Here is a 15,895-nt window from a genome sequence, read left to right as displayed (position 1 = left end):
CAGAGGATACGCACCAATTAGCTAAACTGCAGGATTGTCTTACAGACATAAAGACATGGATGACCTCTAATTTCCTGCTTTTAAACTCAGATAAAACTGAAGTTATTGTACTTGGCCCCACAAATCTTAGAAGCATGGTGTCTAACCAGATCGTTACTCTGGATGGCATTTCCCTGATCTCTAGTAATACTGTGAGAAATCTTGGAGTTATTTTTGATCAGGATATGTCATTCAAAGCGCATATTAAACAAATATGTAGGACTGCCTTTTTGCATTTACGCAATATCTCTAAAATCAGAAAGGTCTTGTCTCAGAGTGATGCTGAAAAACTAATTCATGCATTTGTTTCCTCTAGCTGGACTATTGTAATTCATTATTATCAGGTTGTCCTAAAAGTTCCCTAAAAAGCCTTCAGTTGGTTCAGAATGCTGCAGCTAGAGTACTGACGGGGACTAGCAGGAGAGAGCATATCTCACCCGTGTTGGCCTCCCTTCATTGGCTTCCTGTTAATGCTAGAATAGAATTTAAAATTCTTCTTCTTACTTATAAGGTTTTGAATAATCAGGTCCCATCTTATCTTAGGGACCTCATAGTACCATATTACCCCATTAGAGCGCTTCGCTCTCAGACTGCGGGCTTACTTGTAGTTCCTAGGGTTTGTAAGAGTAGAATGGGAGGCAGAGCCTTCAGCTTTCAGGCTCCTCTCCTGTGGAACCAGCTCCCAATTCAGATCAGGGAGACAGATACCCTCTCTACTTTTAAGATTAGGCTTAAAACTTTCCTTTCGCTAAGGCTTATAGTTAGGGCTGGATCGGGTGACCCTGGACCATCCCTTGGTTATGTTGCTTTAGACGTAGACTGTGTTTCATAATTATTGTATGGCCTTGCCTTGCAATGTGGAGCGCCTTGGGGCAACTGTTTGTTGTGATTTGGCGCTATACAAGAAAAAAGTTGATTGATTGATTGATTTTTAGGGAACTTTTAGGACAACCTGATAATAATGAATTACAATAGTCCAGCCTAGAGGAAATAAATGCATGAATTAGTTTTCAGCATCACTCTGAGACAAGACCTTTCTGATTTTAGAGATATTGCGTAAATGCAAAAAAGCAGTCCTACATATTTGTTTAATATGCGCTTTGAATGACATATCCTGATCAAAAATGACTCCAAGATTTCTCACAGTATTACTAGAGGTCAGGGTAATGCCATCCAGCGTAAGGATCTGGTTAGACACCATGTTTCTAAGATTTGTGGGGCCAAGTACAATAACTTCAGTTTTATCTGAGTTTAAAAGCAGGAAATTAGAGGTCATCCATGTCTTATGTCTGTAAGACAATCCTGCAGTTTAGCTAATTGGTGTGTGTCCTCTGGCTTCATGGATAGATAAAGCTGGGTATCATCTGCGTAACAATGAAATTTAAGCAATACCGTCTAATAATACTGCCTAAGGGAAGCATGTATAAAGTGAATAAAATTGGTCCTAGCACAGAACCTTGTGGAACTCCATAATTAACTTTAGTCTGTGAAGAAGATTCCCCATTTACATGAACAAATTGTAATCTATTAGACAAATATGATTCAAACCACCGCAGCGCAGTGCCTTTAATACCTATGGCATGCTCTAATCTCTGTAAAAAAATGTTATGGTCAACAGTATCAAAAGCAGCACTGAGGTCTAACAGAACAAGCACAGAGATGAGTCCACTGTCCGAGGCCATAAGAAGATCATTTGTAACCTTCACTAATGCTGTTTCTGTACTATGATGAATTCTAAAACCTGACTGAAACTCTTCAAATAGACCATTCCTCTGCAGATGATCAGTTAGCTGTTTTACAACTACCCTTTCAAGAATTTTTGAGAGAAAAGGAAGGTTGGAGATTGGCCTATAATTAGCTAAGATAGCTGGGTCAAGTGATGGCTTTTTAAGTAATGGTTTAATTACTGCCACCTTAAAAGCCTGTGGTACATAGCCAACTAACAAAGATAGATTGATCATATTTAAGATCGAAGCATTAAATAATGGTAGGGCTTCCTTGAGCAGCCTGGTAGGAATGGGGTCTAATAAACATGTTGATGGTTTGGATGAAGTAACTAATGAAAATAACTCAGACAGAACAATCGGAGAGAAAGAGTCTAACCAAATACCGGCATCACTGAAAGCAGCCAAAGAGAACGATACGTCTTTGGGATGGTTATGAGTAATTTTTTCTCTAATAGTTAAAATTTTGTTAGCAAAGAAAGTCATGAAGTCATTACTAGTTAAAGTTAATGGAATACTCAGCTCAATAGAGCTCTGACTCTTTGTCAGCCTGGCTACAGTGCTGAAAAGAAACCTGGGGTTGTTCTTATTTTCTTCAATTAGTGATGAGTAGAAAGATGTCCTAGCTTTACGGAGGGCTTTTTTATAGAGCAACAGACTCTTTTTCCAGGCTAAGTGAAGATCTTCTAAATTAGTGAGACGCCATTTCCTCTCCAACTTACGGGTTATCTGCTTTAAGCTACGAGTTTGTGAGTTATACCACGGAGTCAGGCACTTCTGATTTAAAGCTCTCTTTTTTAGAGGAGCTACAGCATCCAAAGTTGTCTTCAATGAGGATGTAAAACTATTGACGAGATACTCTATCTCACTTACAGAGTTTAGGTAGCTACTCTGCACTGTGTTGGTATATGGCATTAGAGAACATAAAGAAGGACTCATATCCTTAAACCTAGTTACAGCGCTTTCTGAAAGACTTCTAGTGTAATGAAACTTATTCCCCACTGCTGGGTAGTCCATCAGAGTAAATGTAAATGTTATTAAGAAATGATCAGACAGAAGGGAGTTTTCAGGGAATACTGTTAAGTCTTCTATTTCCATACCATAAGTCAGAACAAGATCTAAGATATGATTAAAGTGGTGGGTGGACTCATTTACTTTTTGAGCAAAGCCAATAGAGTCTAATAATAGATTAAATGCAGTGTTGAGGCTGTCATTCTCAGCATCTGTGTGGATGTTAAAATCGCCCACTATAATTATCTTATCTGAGCTAAGCACTAAGTCAGACAAAAGGTCTGAAAATTCACAGAGAAACTCACAGTAACGACCAGGTGGACGATAGATAATAACAAATAAAACTGGTTTTTGGGACTTCCAATTTGGATGGACAAGACTAAGAGTCAAGCTTTCAAATGAATTAAAGCTCTGTCTGGGTTTTGATTAATTAATAAGCTGGAATGGAAGATTGCTGCTAATCCTCCGCCCCGGCCCGTGCTACGAGCATTCTGACAGTTAGTGTGACTCGGGGGTGTTGACTCATTTAAACTAACATATTCATCCTGCTGTAACCAGGTTTCTGTAAGGCAGAATAAATCAATATGTTGATCAATTATTATATCATTTACCAACAGGGACTTAGAAGAGAGAGACCTAATGTTTAATAGACCACATTTAACTGTTTTAGTCTGTGGTGCAGTTGAAGGTGCTATATTATTTTTTCTTTTTGAATTTTTATGCTTAAATAGATTTTTGCTGGTTATTGGTAGTCTGGGAGCAGGCACCGTCTCTACGGGGATGGGGTAATGAGGGGATGGCAGGGGGAGAGAAGCTGCAGAGAGGTGTGTAAGACTACAACTCGGCTTCCTGGTCCCAACCCTGGATAGTCACGGTTTGGAGGATTTAAGAAAATTGGCCAGATTTCTAGAAATGAGAGCTGCTCCATCCAAAGTGGGATGGATGCCGTCTCTCCTAACAAGACCAGGTTTTCCCCAGAAGCTTAATAATGTTTATTATTAATATTTATTTATTGGAAAATTAGTTATTTTCCAGCGTTTAATATCAAAATCTGTGAATACCTCTGCTTTTTTGGCTATTACAATGCACATTTCTTTTTGTCCCACTTGCCCTATTGACAAGTGGGACAAAATGCTTCAAGTCTAACCCTGGATAAACAAATAATCGTTGGGCCTTGGCAGGATACACTTCTAACTGCCAGACCAGATTTCTGGAAGCATGTGTTGATACCACATGTCATATCATCCACCAAACTATAGAACTGGCCTGGATATTGGTTGCCAAACATCCAGGCAACCCACCACTCCAGCCCCACCTCTTGAAAGCAGTCACCTATCTGGCACAACCAGGTGATACATAGGCATCCCCTTGGCCTTTTCCAGTTGGCGACAAATATACAGTAAGCCTGACAGTTTGCCCAATCACATCCACAGAGCCCCATAACTCCTTCAGAACTATCATGAGTGTCTTGGGGTCTTCCCACATTTGTTTAATTCTTTTACAGTCACTCAGTTTATTGAGAACCACCAACTACAAACATTTATTTTTAGTACCATGCTATTTCAACAATGATTCGTGTAGTCAGTCCTAAATGCATTTGGAGACTTGGAAATGTTCATGAAACATGTATCAATCCCCTGACATGTCTGATGAAAACTGGCTGTGAAAGGTTTTACTTTCCTTAATGCCATCAAAGATGCTAATAAAGTGTGGTAACACGCCAGTGTCCACCTTCCAGGCAGAAGACACCGAGTGCTATTTGGAGTTTTTTTTCCCCCTATAACTAAGGGCAAGACAGATTTAAGACAGTTTTTTTTATTGCCAGTCAGAATGGAATTTTACAGCAATGTTATAATAACCAAAAATAAAGGGGGGGGGGGGGTGTTACAATATTAGTGAGAGACGGTTAGGTACAAATTTGCCCAAATATTTATTGTAACACAGAACATGGCTACTGGTTTAATCTACACTGGAACATCTTTCCTGAAAAGCCAATTTTTATTAAATTTACACTTCCCCATGTCATCACATAAATTACCTCAAGCTAGTTGAAAGCGTGTTTGCTCTGAACATTCTGGCAAAAAAAAAAAAAAATTGTTGGTTCTACTGCCTCACTTTGTACAGTGCTTTTACTGAGTGCTAAAATAAATAAAACATTTTTTTTAAATGGCTATTTATTTGGATATTTTTAACTGCAATGTCAGGGGAAAAAAACATGCATAAAATCCTGCTTCTTGTGGCTTGTCATTTTTAAGAGTCTGGAAAGTGTTTTAACACCAATTAGGCCTTATTTTTAGATTCACAAATTCAATGCCTTTTAAAACTTTTTAAGGATCCCAGAAACCCTGATAATAATGTGGAGTATTAACTCATCAGATGTAAAGTTATACTGATGGAAGATGTTAAATATTGTACACAGTGATTGGTTTTAGACTATATAGAATACACTGTAGTTATTTCAACTGTTCTCCTTTCTAAAAACCATGTATACAATATATGCAACTGACAAGCAGGATCGCAGTTCAGGGTAAGCCAGGTGTGACATCCTGAAGCAACAAAGACTTTCTTTCCCCTTTAATCCCAGTTATAATTTATTAATGCATCTCAAGATGATCAAATGTCTATGTAATGGCTGATGAGCACACTTTAAAAGTAACACAGATTTAAAGAACCAGATAGTTCAACTTTCTCAAAATAGCCAAGTATCACATCTGACTCCAGTTTCTTAAATGTGCAAATTTTGTTACATTGTCTGTACAGGAGGTTAGAGAGCCTAGATGACAATGACAAATGAGACAACAGAATCAAAGCAAAAACAACTAAAAGTCTAGATACCTAATTTGGGATGGCTCTCACTGTCTGGCTGAGGCACAACAGCCTTCTCTTCTTCTTGACTGTTTACTTGCCCACGATGCAGATCCTGACTCTGCGAAAGCTCAAGAAACCCAAACTGGGAGGACCCCTCTGGAGCACAATAATACAAATGTCAGTATGTTTAAGAATACATGTGGTCAGTGTTTCGCTGGATAAAGACAACATGTTTCAGCTCCTACCCTCAGTCTGAATACAGTGTGTGGTTGAATCAGCTCTAGAATCCATATCAGTATCCTCTGATTCAGACCTAAACAAACAGGAACCGTAGACACATTATATCACTGTCTGAAAATGAGAAATAATCAGCAAAAATTCCAGGTCAAGACAAACCGTTTGTTATTTGGGGGAGGGCAGATGTTTATAACTTGACTCTCCTCCTGGAATGCTGAACTTGGGTCTACTGCCACAGAAATGCCTAAATACAGAAAATAAAAATCAATATATGTGTGTGTAGAATAACAATTAAAGTCACATTTATGCAGACTTATTTGATTTTAAAAGAAGCACTGACCAGGTCCAGCCTGGCTGTTGATGTGCAAACCCTCTGACTGGCTATCAGTCTGAGAACATCGGGCTCCTAGTGGTGAGATCAGTTCCTGCAAAACAAAACAGATGTACTGTCACAGAGCTAAGAACAGTCCTACATGATCTGATGTTTCTCTTCCAAGAATCTGTTTTTTTTAACCATATTCCATTTACTCAAGTGAAGGAACAAAACTAGAAAACTTCAATTTCAAGTCTACTGATCATGTCCATTACTGCCATGATGAAATAACAGGTTTTATCAGTCACGTAGCTCTAAAAGGTGAAAAAATATCAAAAATTTAAGGGCTGTAAAGACGCTGCAGGCTGTACTTCAACGTGCTTTCCTATTTTCCTATTTCCCAAAGTGGTGTAGAAATTTGCATTATGTCAGCCAAAATTAAGATTGAACATAAAAACGGGTACCAACAGTGGCCTTAGTAGCCATCGGGACCCCACAGTTAGAAACAAGACTTCAAGAGCAACTTTATCTGTCTGCCTTCATTGATTACATTTACATACCGTTAATATTCGGGATAAGGTCAATATTCCGGTTTCTGAATCATTAGGAATAACCCGTTTACATGCTTAAGCAGACAGAGTTACTCCTGTATACATGGCCACTGGTATAATTTGGAATATCCCTATGTAAACAGCGACGCATGAACAACGTCCAGACGCACGGAGAACGTCATGACGCAAATATGAGTCATTTCCATTTCTTCTTCCTCTTTCTACCGTCAATAAAAGACATATTCATGTCTTTCACGATACTAATGAAGTATTCGGTTTCCTCCTCCCTCCAAAAGTGTGGTGCTGTGCTGCCGCGTCTGGATTTCGCCGTACTTGCTTACCTCTGCTTCTGTGGTGTCCGGTGGGTTGCGCGTGCAGCATACAAGCAGTTGCCGTACTCAAAAGACCAAGATTCGTTGCAGATAGGACACGCGGAGAACACAAAATAATGTTCGTTTCTATAGGGATATCCCGATTCGCGATTATATGACCTGATATTCGGGTTAGAAAAGGAGTAACCCAGCGGTCATATTCGGGTTTTTAAAAACTGGAATATGAGCATATTCTGGTTTTTGCAGGTGTTTACATGGCCGTGCGCAACCGGGTTATTGCCAATATTCCGGTTATGAAAGGGTTATTGGCTGCCTGTAAACGTAATCACTGTATGGTAAGGTCATTGTGCATGTGAAAAGGGCCCAACATGGTCCAAAATACAAGGTTCACTTGTCCTCACTTGTCTCTATCAGAACCCAACATTTCAGACCTGAATATGCAGTAATCTTTACAAAACACTTACGACATTTTGCGTACCAACTCACTGATTGACTAACAAACTCTATTAATCCTCTGCTTGCGCTGTTAATCACAGGTAGGGGAAAAATGGCCATTAACCGGGCGATTTATTTTATAACTGTTTAATAATAAACCAATCAATGCACTGCAGACATGTAAAATTAGATTCACGAAGAAAGCAAAACCCATCACACTGTTATCAGCGGGTGTCAAAAATTTTTGCACGCTTGTCAAGCTTTTATCATGGCTGTGCAGCAAACAGCAGAGCAAGATTCAGTGTGTATCTTTTCACTGTCTTCTTGCAGTGATGTGTGGAAGAAACAAAACAGTCTGATGCGTGTGTTTGTCTCACGAGCACCGGGCTGCGGGAGGTCGGCTGCAGGCTGGACAGGCGGCGAGCCAGCAGAGCTCGGTAACTGCTTTCAGGATCGTCCTCCAGAGCCACACTGTCCGGCTGGGAGTCCTCCACGATCAGGCACGGGTTCTCAGGTTGAGGCAGACTGGAGTCCAGCTCGCTTCCACCAGGATCCATGAGGCCGACGACACAGGACGGACTGTTAGCTAGCAGAGCAGCGGCAAAGCATGTGAGTCAGCCGGTGCTAGCATGTTAGCTCAAGCTAATAGCTAAAGCTACAAGGCTACAACAACAATGCGCGGTGCCGCTCCGCAACGGACTGATAATATGCACGCAACTACAGCCGTGTAACTTAACGGACAAATGATTCAAACAAACAAACATTACACCACATAGCCAACTTCTATCTGTTCTTTGTTTTCGCAAAAAAAAAAAAAAAAAAAAAAAAAAAAAAAAAAAGACACACCCACTTCTCCTTCAGCACCGCGTAAAACGAGACACAAGCGATTTGATTGGTCCGTCTGAACAGGTACGTCACAAGCAATACTGATTGGTTTTATGGTTGAAGGTGATTTGTGAGATGAATTTCTCCGATCCATAATTTTCTTGTCATTTGTAAAGATTTTTCAGCGGTAATACATGCTATTCCTAGTGGAATTCTTCAGCAAATGGAATGTACCTTCGTTGTTAAAGGAATAAATACTAAAATTTATAATTGCAGTAATAGACATATAAGGAATTTGTGTGGATTGCCTATTTCTGGAATATTCTTTGGGGAAACAACAACATGGCTTCTTACATTTAATAAAAAATAATGAATTGGATTTATATAGCACCTTTCAAGATACCCAAAGCACAAGTTGCATTATTCATTCACTCACACCTTCACACACTGGTGATGGTAAGGTACTGGTGTAGCCAATGCTGGTCCGGGGCAAACTAATGGAAGTATGGCTGCCATTCTGCACCTATGCCCCTTGCCACCACTACCACCTCATTCATCCAAAAGCAAGGTAGATTAAGTGTCTTGCACAAGGACACAATGGCAATATGCAGATTTTTAACTGGTTGGGAGCTTGGATTCAAACCGCTGACCTTTTGGTCATAGGAAGACCCGCTTTACCGACTCAGCTATTGCCGTCCCGTTTAAATTTGTTATTCCCAATAAGTCAAGTCAAATCTGGGAGCATGCGTGGGTATCGCATCCGTGATATCACAGAACCATCATCGGTCCTGGATAGCAACCATATCTTTAAAAAGCCATCAATCTAATGCAGCTAGGTGAAATGTGGGCATCCCCTTGGCCTTCTCTATACCTCAACACACAGACACCTGCATGCTGGATCATGCACAGGAAAATGGGGCCACATGACCAAAATTTTGTAGCTGACACTCCCTCACAATGCAAGTGACACTCCTCATCTTAGTCTCCCTAAATAACTGCTTATTTGACACAAAGTCATTCCAGCTGTACTTAAGGACCCTCTGAAGAGACCTAGTACCAAAGACATTCAGTCATCGTCATTGGTCACTGGTGCCCAACAAAATGAAAGAAATACATGATGAAATTGTGCGTGATATCCATTCAACCACTGAATTTGTGTCATGATTTGTGGATATTGATAACAAATGTGGATTTTCTTGAATAATTAAGAAGAAAAACATTTAATTTAGTAGACAACAAACCAACCTCCAAAGCCAAGGAATAAATACCATTAAGACCTAAAATTACTTGACTTTTGGTCATTTCTGCCATGAATGAAGTCAGACCAACTGCATTATCATGAAAAAACAAAAAGTACCTTGAAAGAAATAGGGTCTTCACTGAATTATAGAGGTGCAGCACGGTGGTTTAGTGGTTAGCAACGATGCCTTACAGTGAGAAGGTCCCAGGCTGGGTTCCACTCTGGCCCTTTCTGCGTGGAGTTTGGATGTTCTCCCTTTGTTATGTGAGTTCCCTCTAGGTGCTCTGGCGTCTTCCCACTTCCAAAGACATGGTGGTTAGGCGAATTGGTGACTCAAAATTGACTGTAGGTGTGAATGTGCTTCTCTGTCTAAAAGTGTCAGCCCTCCAATAGATTGATAACATGTCCATGGTGTCAGATTGTTATAGAGAAAAAGATCATTCTTTAACCTGGATTTAAATGAGTCCACAGAATCTGACCGTCTCTTCTCAATTGGCAAACACTTCCGCATAAAGAAAATGACCACTGGGACAGGCTTCAGCACCCCTGTGACACTTAACTGGAAGAAGCAGGTTCAGGAAAAGGATGGATGGATAAATTATACAGTATGTGAGGAAACATATTTTTATTACAAAATAACTTTACCTTCAACCTGAACTTTGATATTTGACCTTAGAGGTTGATTATTGACAGTGACCGTGACCTCAGTATTATCCAAATAAGCAGGAAAACAATAATTACAAGTTGATCTTTGACCTTGTCATATGACCTTCAATGCAAGACAAGATACTGTCACCAGGGTCAATTATCTCAAAAGTTCGAGCACACAGACTTTGATCTATGACCTTGACCTTCAACCCCAGACACAGTAGACCTACTACTTTGGTGAATGCTGAAAATAAAGTTCAAAGGTCAATGAGTTCAAGCATTAGTGCAAACAAAGACTTTGACTTGACCTACGATCTTGAGCTATAACCTTCAGTCTAAAGACATGGCAGACTCACTACCTGTGTGCAAGCTGAAAATCAAGTTTGAAGGTCAATTAGTTCAAACTGTCTCTCATTTTAATGCCACATTCCAACAGGATATCTGAAATATTTTTTCCAGTGCATTTTCTTGTATTTCTAATAATAAATTAATAAAAAAAAGGGGCCAAATGTCATCCTGCATAGTGCTGTGGGGTATTACTCCCTATAATAATAAATCAAATGAAACAGAAATCTAGGCCACAGCATCCCAGAGTGGGGTGTCACAGACCTTCAGAGGTCCTTGAGGAGTTTCAGAAAAATGAGGTTAACTTTACTATGATTTGTGTAACATACAGATTGCTTTCTCTGCGCTCCAACTGCCTGCCTGCATATAACCAATATGTAATGTGTTTTGCATCATTAATAAAGTGAATTTAAAGTTAATTTTAATAACGGGAAGGGGAGGAGCGCCATAAAAAAGGAATATGTGCACAGAGTGTGATTGCATAGGAGTATTGCATACATAATGTGCATATTTTATTCCATTATTCATACAAAAACCCAGAGGAACACAAACACTGGTTTACAGACTAATCAAAGCAGAGAACATTTCTGGATATTGCAACAGTACAGGATCATTTAAAGTTATCGTCTGAGCCAATCTACTTTATCTGTCTTTTATTATAGTGTTATGGATTATCATTTTCTTATTGTTTAAAACTGATGTCTGCACTAAAGTCTGACATAATAAAACTGAGTGTATGACTGTGGTAATTCTTACAGAGATGATGAATTGAAATTTGAACAAGCAACATACATGCAACTGCCCTTGAGGTGTTTTTTAGTCTTTCAGCTGGCCCTGGTTGTTCAGGGTCGCCACAGTGGATCCAGCACAGATCCACATTGGGATTTGGCACAAATTTTATGGTGGATGCCCTTCCTGATGCAAGTCCAGTTCTACAAGGGGTGATTGAGAAGTTTTGAGCCTGACCCAGAAAAACTAGGGCATAGGGACGCTGTGGCCCATCTTTTGCATCCTGAGAAACCAACATTTCTTAAGAATGGGTGATGTTTTGTCTCACTGGGTGCAACCAAGTGTTGGTTTCTCAGAATGCAAAAGATGGAGAACCACGCCTTATTTTTTCTGGGTTAGAACTGCGCACAGCCCCTGGTCTTCCCAAGTGAGACCCTGTTGAGTGTAGCCTGTAAATACGAAATTCATATTTTGATATGGATGCACAGCCCTGCAATAGATCAGCATCCTGTCCAGGGTGTACACCGCCTCATGCTCTGTGACTGCTGGGATAGGCTCCAGCCCAGTGAGTGAGTGAGTGAGTGAGAAATCACATGTATATAAGTATTCACAGCGTTTGCCATGAAGTTCAGAATTGAGCTCAGGTGCATCCTGTTTCCACAGATCATCCTTGAAACTGAGCGATCAGGGAGAAGGGCCTTAGTCAAGAAGGTGACTAAGAACCCGATGGTCACTCTGTCAGAACTCCAGCATTCCTCTGTCGAGAGAGGAGAACCTTCCAGAGGGACAACCATCTCTGCAGCAATCCACCAATTAGGCTTGTATGGTAGAGTGGCCAGAAGGAAGCAATTCTTTAGTAAAACGCACATGGCAGCCCACCTGGAGTTTGCCAAAAGGCACCTGAAGGACTCTCAGACCATGAGAAACAAAATTCTTTGGTCTGATGAGACAAAGATTCAAGTCTATGGCGTGAATGCCAGGTGTCATGTTTGGAGGAAACCAGGTACCATCCCTACAGTGAAGCATGGTGGTGGCAGTATCATGCTGTGGGGATGTTTTTCAGCAGCAGGAACCGGGAGACTTGTGAGGATTGAGGGAAAGCTGAATTCAGCAATGTACAGAGACATCCTGGATGAAAACCTGCTCCAGAGCACTCTTGACCTCAGACTGGGGTGACAGTTCATCTTTCAGCAGGACAGTGACCCTAAGCACACAGCCAAGATATCAAAGGAATGATTTCAGGACAACTCTGTGAATGTCTTTGAGTCCAAAAAGCTTTTTCATGTTGTCATTATGGGGTGCTGTGAGAAGAGTTTTGAAATGGAAATAAGGTTGTAACATAACAAAATATGGAAAAAGTGAAGCGCTGTAAATAATTTCTGGATGCACTGTATGTCTTCTTTTTATGCAGACACCAGAACAATGTTTTTGGTTTTATGTTTTTTGACTACAGAACAATGTTCAAATATTGTTCTTTCCAAGGCTTCAAAGCATTTCAAAGAAGTACTTTGAGTTATTCATCAGTAATATGCAACATAACCCTGAAATGTTGTGGCACCATCCACAACCACACTATCTATTCTTTAATTACTGTTTTACTTTCCCAACCTGTTGTAAAACTTGACTCATGTTGTGATGTTTTTATTTTCATGTGGAGTCTTTAGAAACACAGATGTTTCAAAAGCTTCAAAATGTTTGAAAGCTGTGTTTAGTGTTAGCCAACAATAATTTGCAATAACGACAAAAAGTTCTGGCACCATCCCAAGCCACGCGTTCTATTTTTTAATTCCGGTTTTACTTAACCATTCTGTTGTATATGCTAGAGGTGGACGGATCGATCCTAATATCGATAATCTCGATACCAGTGCTGGTATCGATATTGAACGATCCTCATGTAAAAAGATCGATACTCAAGCTTTTTTCTCTCCCGCACGCACTGACTGCTGCGCACGCAGATTCATCAAAGTCTACTCTCTCTCTGTAAGAGAGAGCAGTGCTGCGCTGTGACACACAACACAGAGCAGCGCACCCTCCCCCCTCTGGTCTATTGTTGTTGCGCCGTCACGTGGCTCAGCGGCACCAGCCAACAGCCATGCAGGTAGGCTCAGTCTGGCCCGCCCACTCAGCGCTCTCCTTGAGTCAGCCCTCTACCTCAGGAGATTTTGTTTAAGTTGTGTTGAGTGATATTTTTAAAACAAAAATGTTGATTGTGATAATAAAGTATTTTGTTGTCACGTACAATGTTTGGCAAAATTCTATCCTGGGTCTCTTGGATCCTTTGGATCTATGATGCTTAAATATGAAAAAGTATCGGTATTGGTATTGATATCGGCGATACTGGGCCTGTATTTACTTGGTATCGGATCAATACCAAAATTCCAGTATCGCCCACCTCTAGTATATGCAGAATAGCACTGCACTCAGGTGATATCCTGATGTGAGTTTTTGTACACATTTGTAACTGTTGCCTTTTTATCCTACATCCTTAAAATCATCCATGGTGACAACTGCGTGAGGTAATATACATAATCAAGGTAGTCCACGTATCCGGATGATAAATTCAATGTTATGATGCCCCTTTTGCTGGCCTGTGACAGGCAATGTGAAAGTTTTTCATGGATATGCATAGATACAGCTGCCTTTTATGTATAAGATGTAGGCCACTTTAAAAAAAAAAAAGTGAATGCTGTTAAAAAAAAAGATATGGGCAGAAAATCAGAATTGGGCATCAACATCTGTAAAATGCATTATCATGAAAATTTTCTGAGTGGAAATTCAAGTATTTGTTTGATTAGCTGCAATGTTGATGAGCCTCAATGATATATTCAAGTTTTTGACTTATTTTTCCAAGGGTTAAAGGTCACAGAGAATGTTCTGTTTAAATTGGTCATGTAAAAAGATCCTGAGATAAATTAGGACACTCTTGAAGCACAAAGTCACAGTCAGTCCTTGTTTTGACCTACATTTTCTTGGTAAAAGTACAGAGAACATCCTCACTGGTGTATATGGAGAACACTATTTCTACTAACTATAGTGGAGAAAGAATATACATCAGATTTGATGATTTCTCTGGGATAAAGTTCCAGTTATTACAAAAAACATATGTGGGGAGTTTTTTTTTTTAATAACAATCCATAGTGTGGTTCATGTCTGCTCATAATTTTGAAGATTAAGTGGAGGATTTTCAAATATTATCATCACTTTGTCATGATGTGGCAGCCTCAGTTTCCATGGAGACACTACATTTCCTACCCCTGATTATGCAAATCGAGATCACTGAGGTTGGAAAAGAAATTATGAAGCACCGGTCGTTTCACTGATTGACTCTAGACAAAGAGCTGTCACAGAAACCTGAAACCTGGGTGAAATAAACATATTTACTGTGCTGGAATCACAAGAGGTAGGCTTATCTTTTCAGTGGAGAACTTTATCTTCAACACAGGAGTCAAGAGGGACTGTGAGGAAAAGAAACACACAGGGATGGTAGGAAGCCTGGAGAGTTCATGCCTCCACTAAGGCCAACCAATTGTAGAGTTTCTCCTTCAGGATCAACAATGCAATGGGTCTTTAGCCCAATTTAGCACTTCACTGCATCGGACTCATGGACAACGTGACAGCTGATCTAAAATAAAACCAAAGTGATGCTCTCGGTACAAAGAATTTACTCCACTAACTCAACCTAACTGTCCACCCTTCTCCATGAATTGGCAGATTCCATCCATACATCCATTTTCTGAACCCACTTATTCCAATTAAGGGTGATTGGGGGGGGCGAAGTCTATCCCAGCAGTCACTGGTCCAGAGGTGAGGTACACACTGGACAGACTGCCAGTCTGTTGCAGGGCCAACACACATAGATGGATGGTTTTTGAACAGTCTACAGCCTTGGGTTACAACTTTACCTCCATGAAATATTCCTTCAGTGACAACCTCAGCAGGTGTATAAGGCCAAGGGGCCATTTCACCAAAACAGACTGGTTGAAACAACCAAAGATTGGTTGAAATGTGTCCAATCCAATCAATCTATTTTTAGAGTGTGGTTACATTTGACAGGTGGGGTGGATTGTCTCCCAGGGTGGTTGCCATCCAGGACAGAAGGCGTTTGTGCACCACACCAGCACACACTCAAAGACCTGACGATGGCCTTGCCTAAGCAGACACTACTTCATTCTCTCATTCATTCTTTGTCTCTCTCAACATATATGTGATTTTGAAGTTATGAAATGAAATAGTCCTCTTTAATTTCCTCTGTCTGGTGGCCTTCCATATTTGTGTACGGAAGTAAAATGGTCATGCATGCCATGTTAGATGATAAAGCAATAACACAATCATTTATTTAGTTCATTTGTAAATAATTAATATTCATAATAAATTAATTGGAAATATAGAATGGTTTGACTGGATCCATCCTCTAAAACATGCAAATTAGGTGTTTTCCTGCATTTTTTTTTTACATATATGTGATTTGGAGACAAATATTTGAAGATGATGCATTAATTTACAGAACGGATGGACATTTATGACGGCATAAAGCAACACTGAGCATAACAGCCTATAACAATACACTCATTTATCACAATGCTGGACGATGCAGAATCGACATTTGGAGTGTGTTTCTGCGGCTGATGCCTGGAGGTGTTTTTTTGTTTGTTTGTTTG

The 15,895-nt window shown here is 40.1% G+C and overlaps 1 protein-coding gene across 1 annotated transcript in view; it reads right to left on the bottom strand.

Moving 5' to 3' along the window:
• tp53bp1 (tumor protein p53 binding protein, 1) overlaps positions 1–15,895 on the bottom strand; it is an 83,216-nt gene that overhangs the window by 66,654 nt on the left and 667 nt on the right. The window contains 6 exon segments of the mRNA XM_034194143.1: positions 4,908–4,913; positions 5,610–5,738; positions 5,828–5,895; positions 5,979–6,063; positions 6,160–6,244; positions 7,828–8,038. Coding sequence (XP_034050034.1) covers positions 4,908–4,913; positions 5,610–5,738; positions 5,828–5,895; positions 5,979–6,063; positions 6,160–6,244; positions 7,828–8,038 — 584 coding nt within the window.

This window comes from Thalassophryne amazonica, chromosome 2 (genome assembly GCF_902500255.1).
Source record: "Thalassophryne amazonica chromosome 2, fThaAma1.1, whole genome shotgun sequence".
Classification (NCBI taxonomy): Eukaryota; Metazoa; Chordata; class Actinopteri; order Batrachoidiformes; family Batrachoididae; genus Thalassophryne; species Thalassophryne amazonica.
This window is presented reverse-complemented; position numbering and strand designations above follow the sequence as displayed.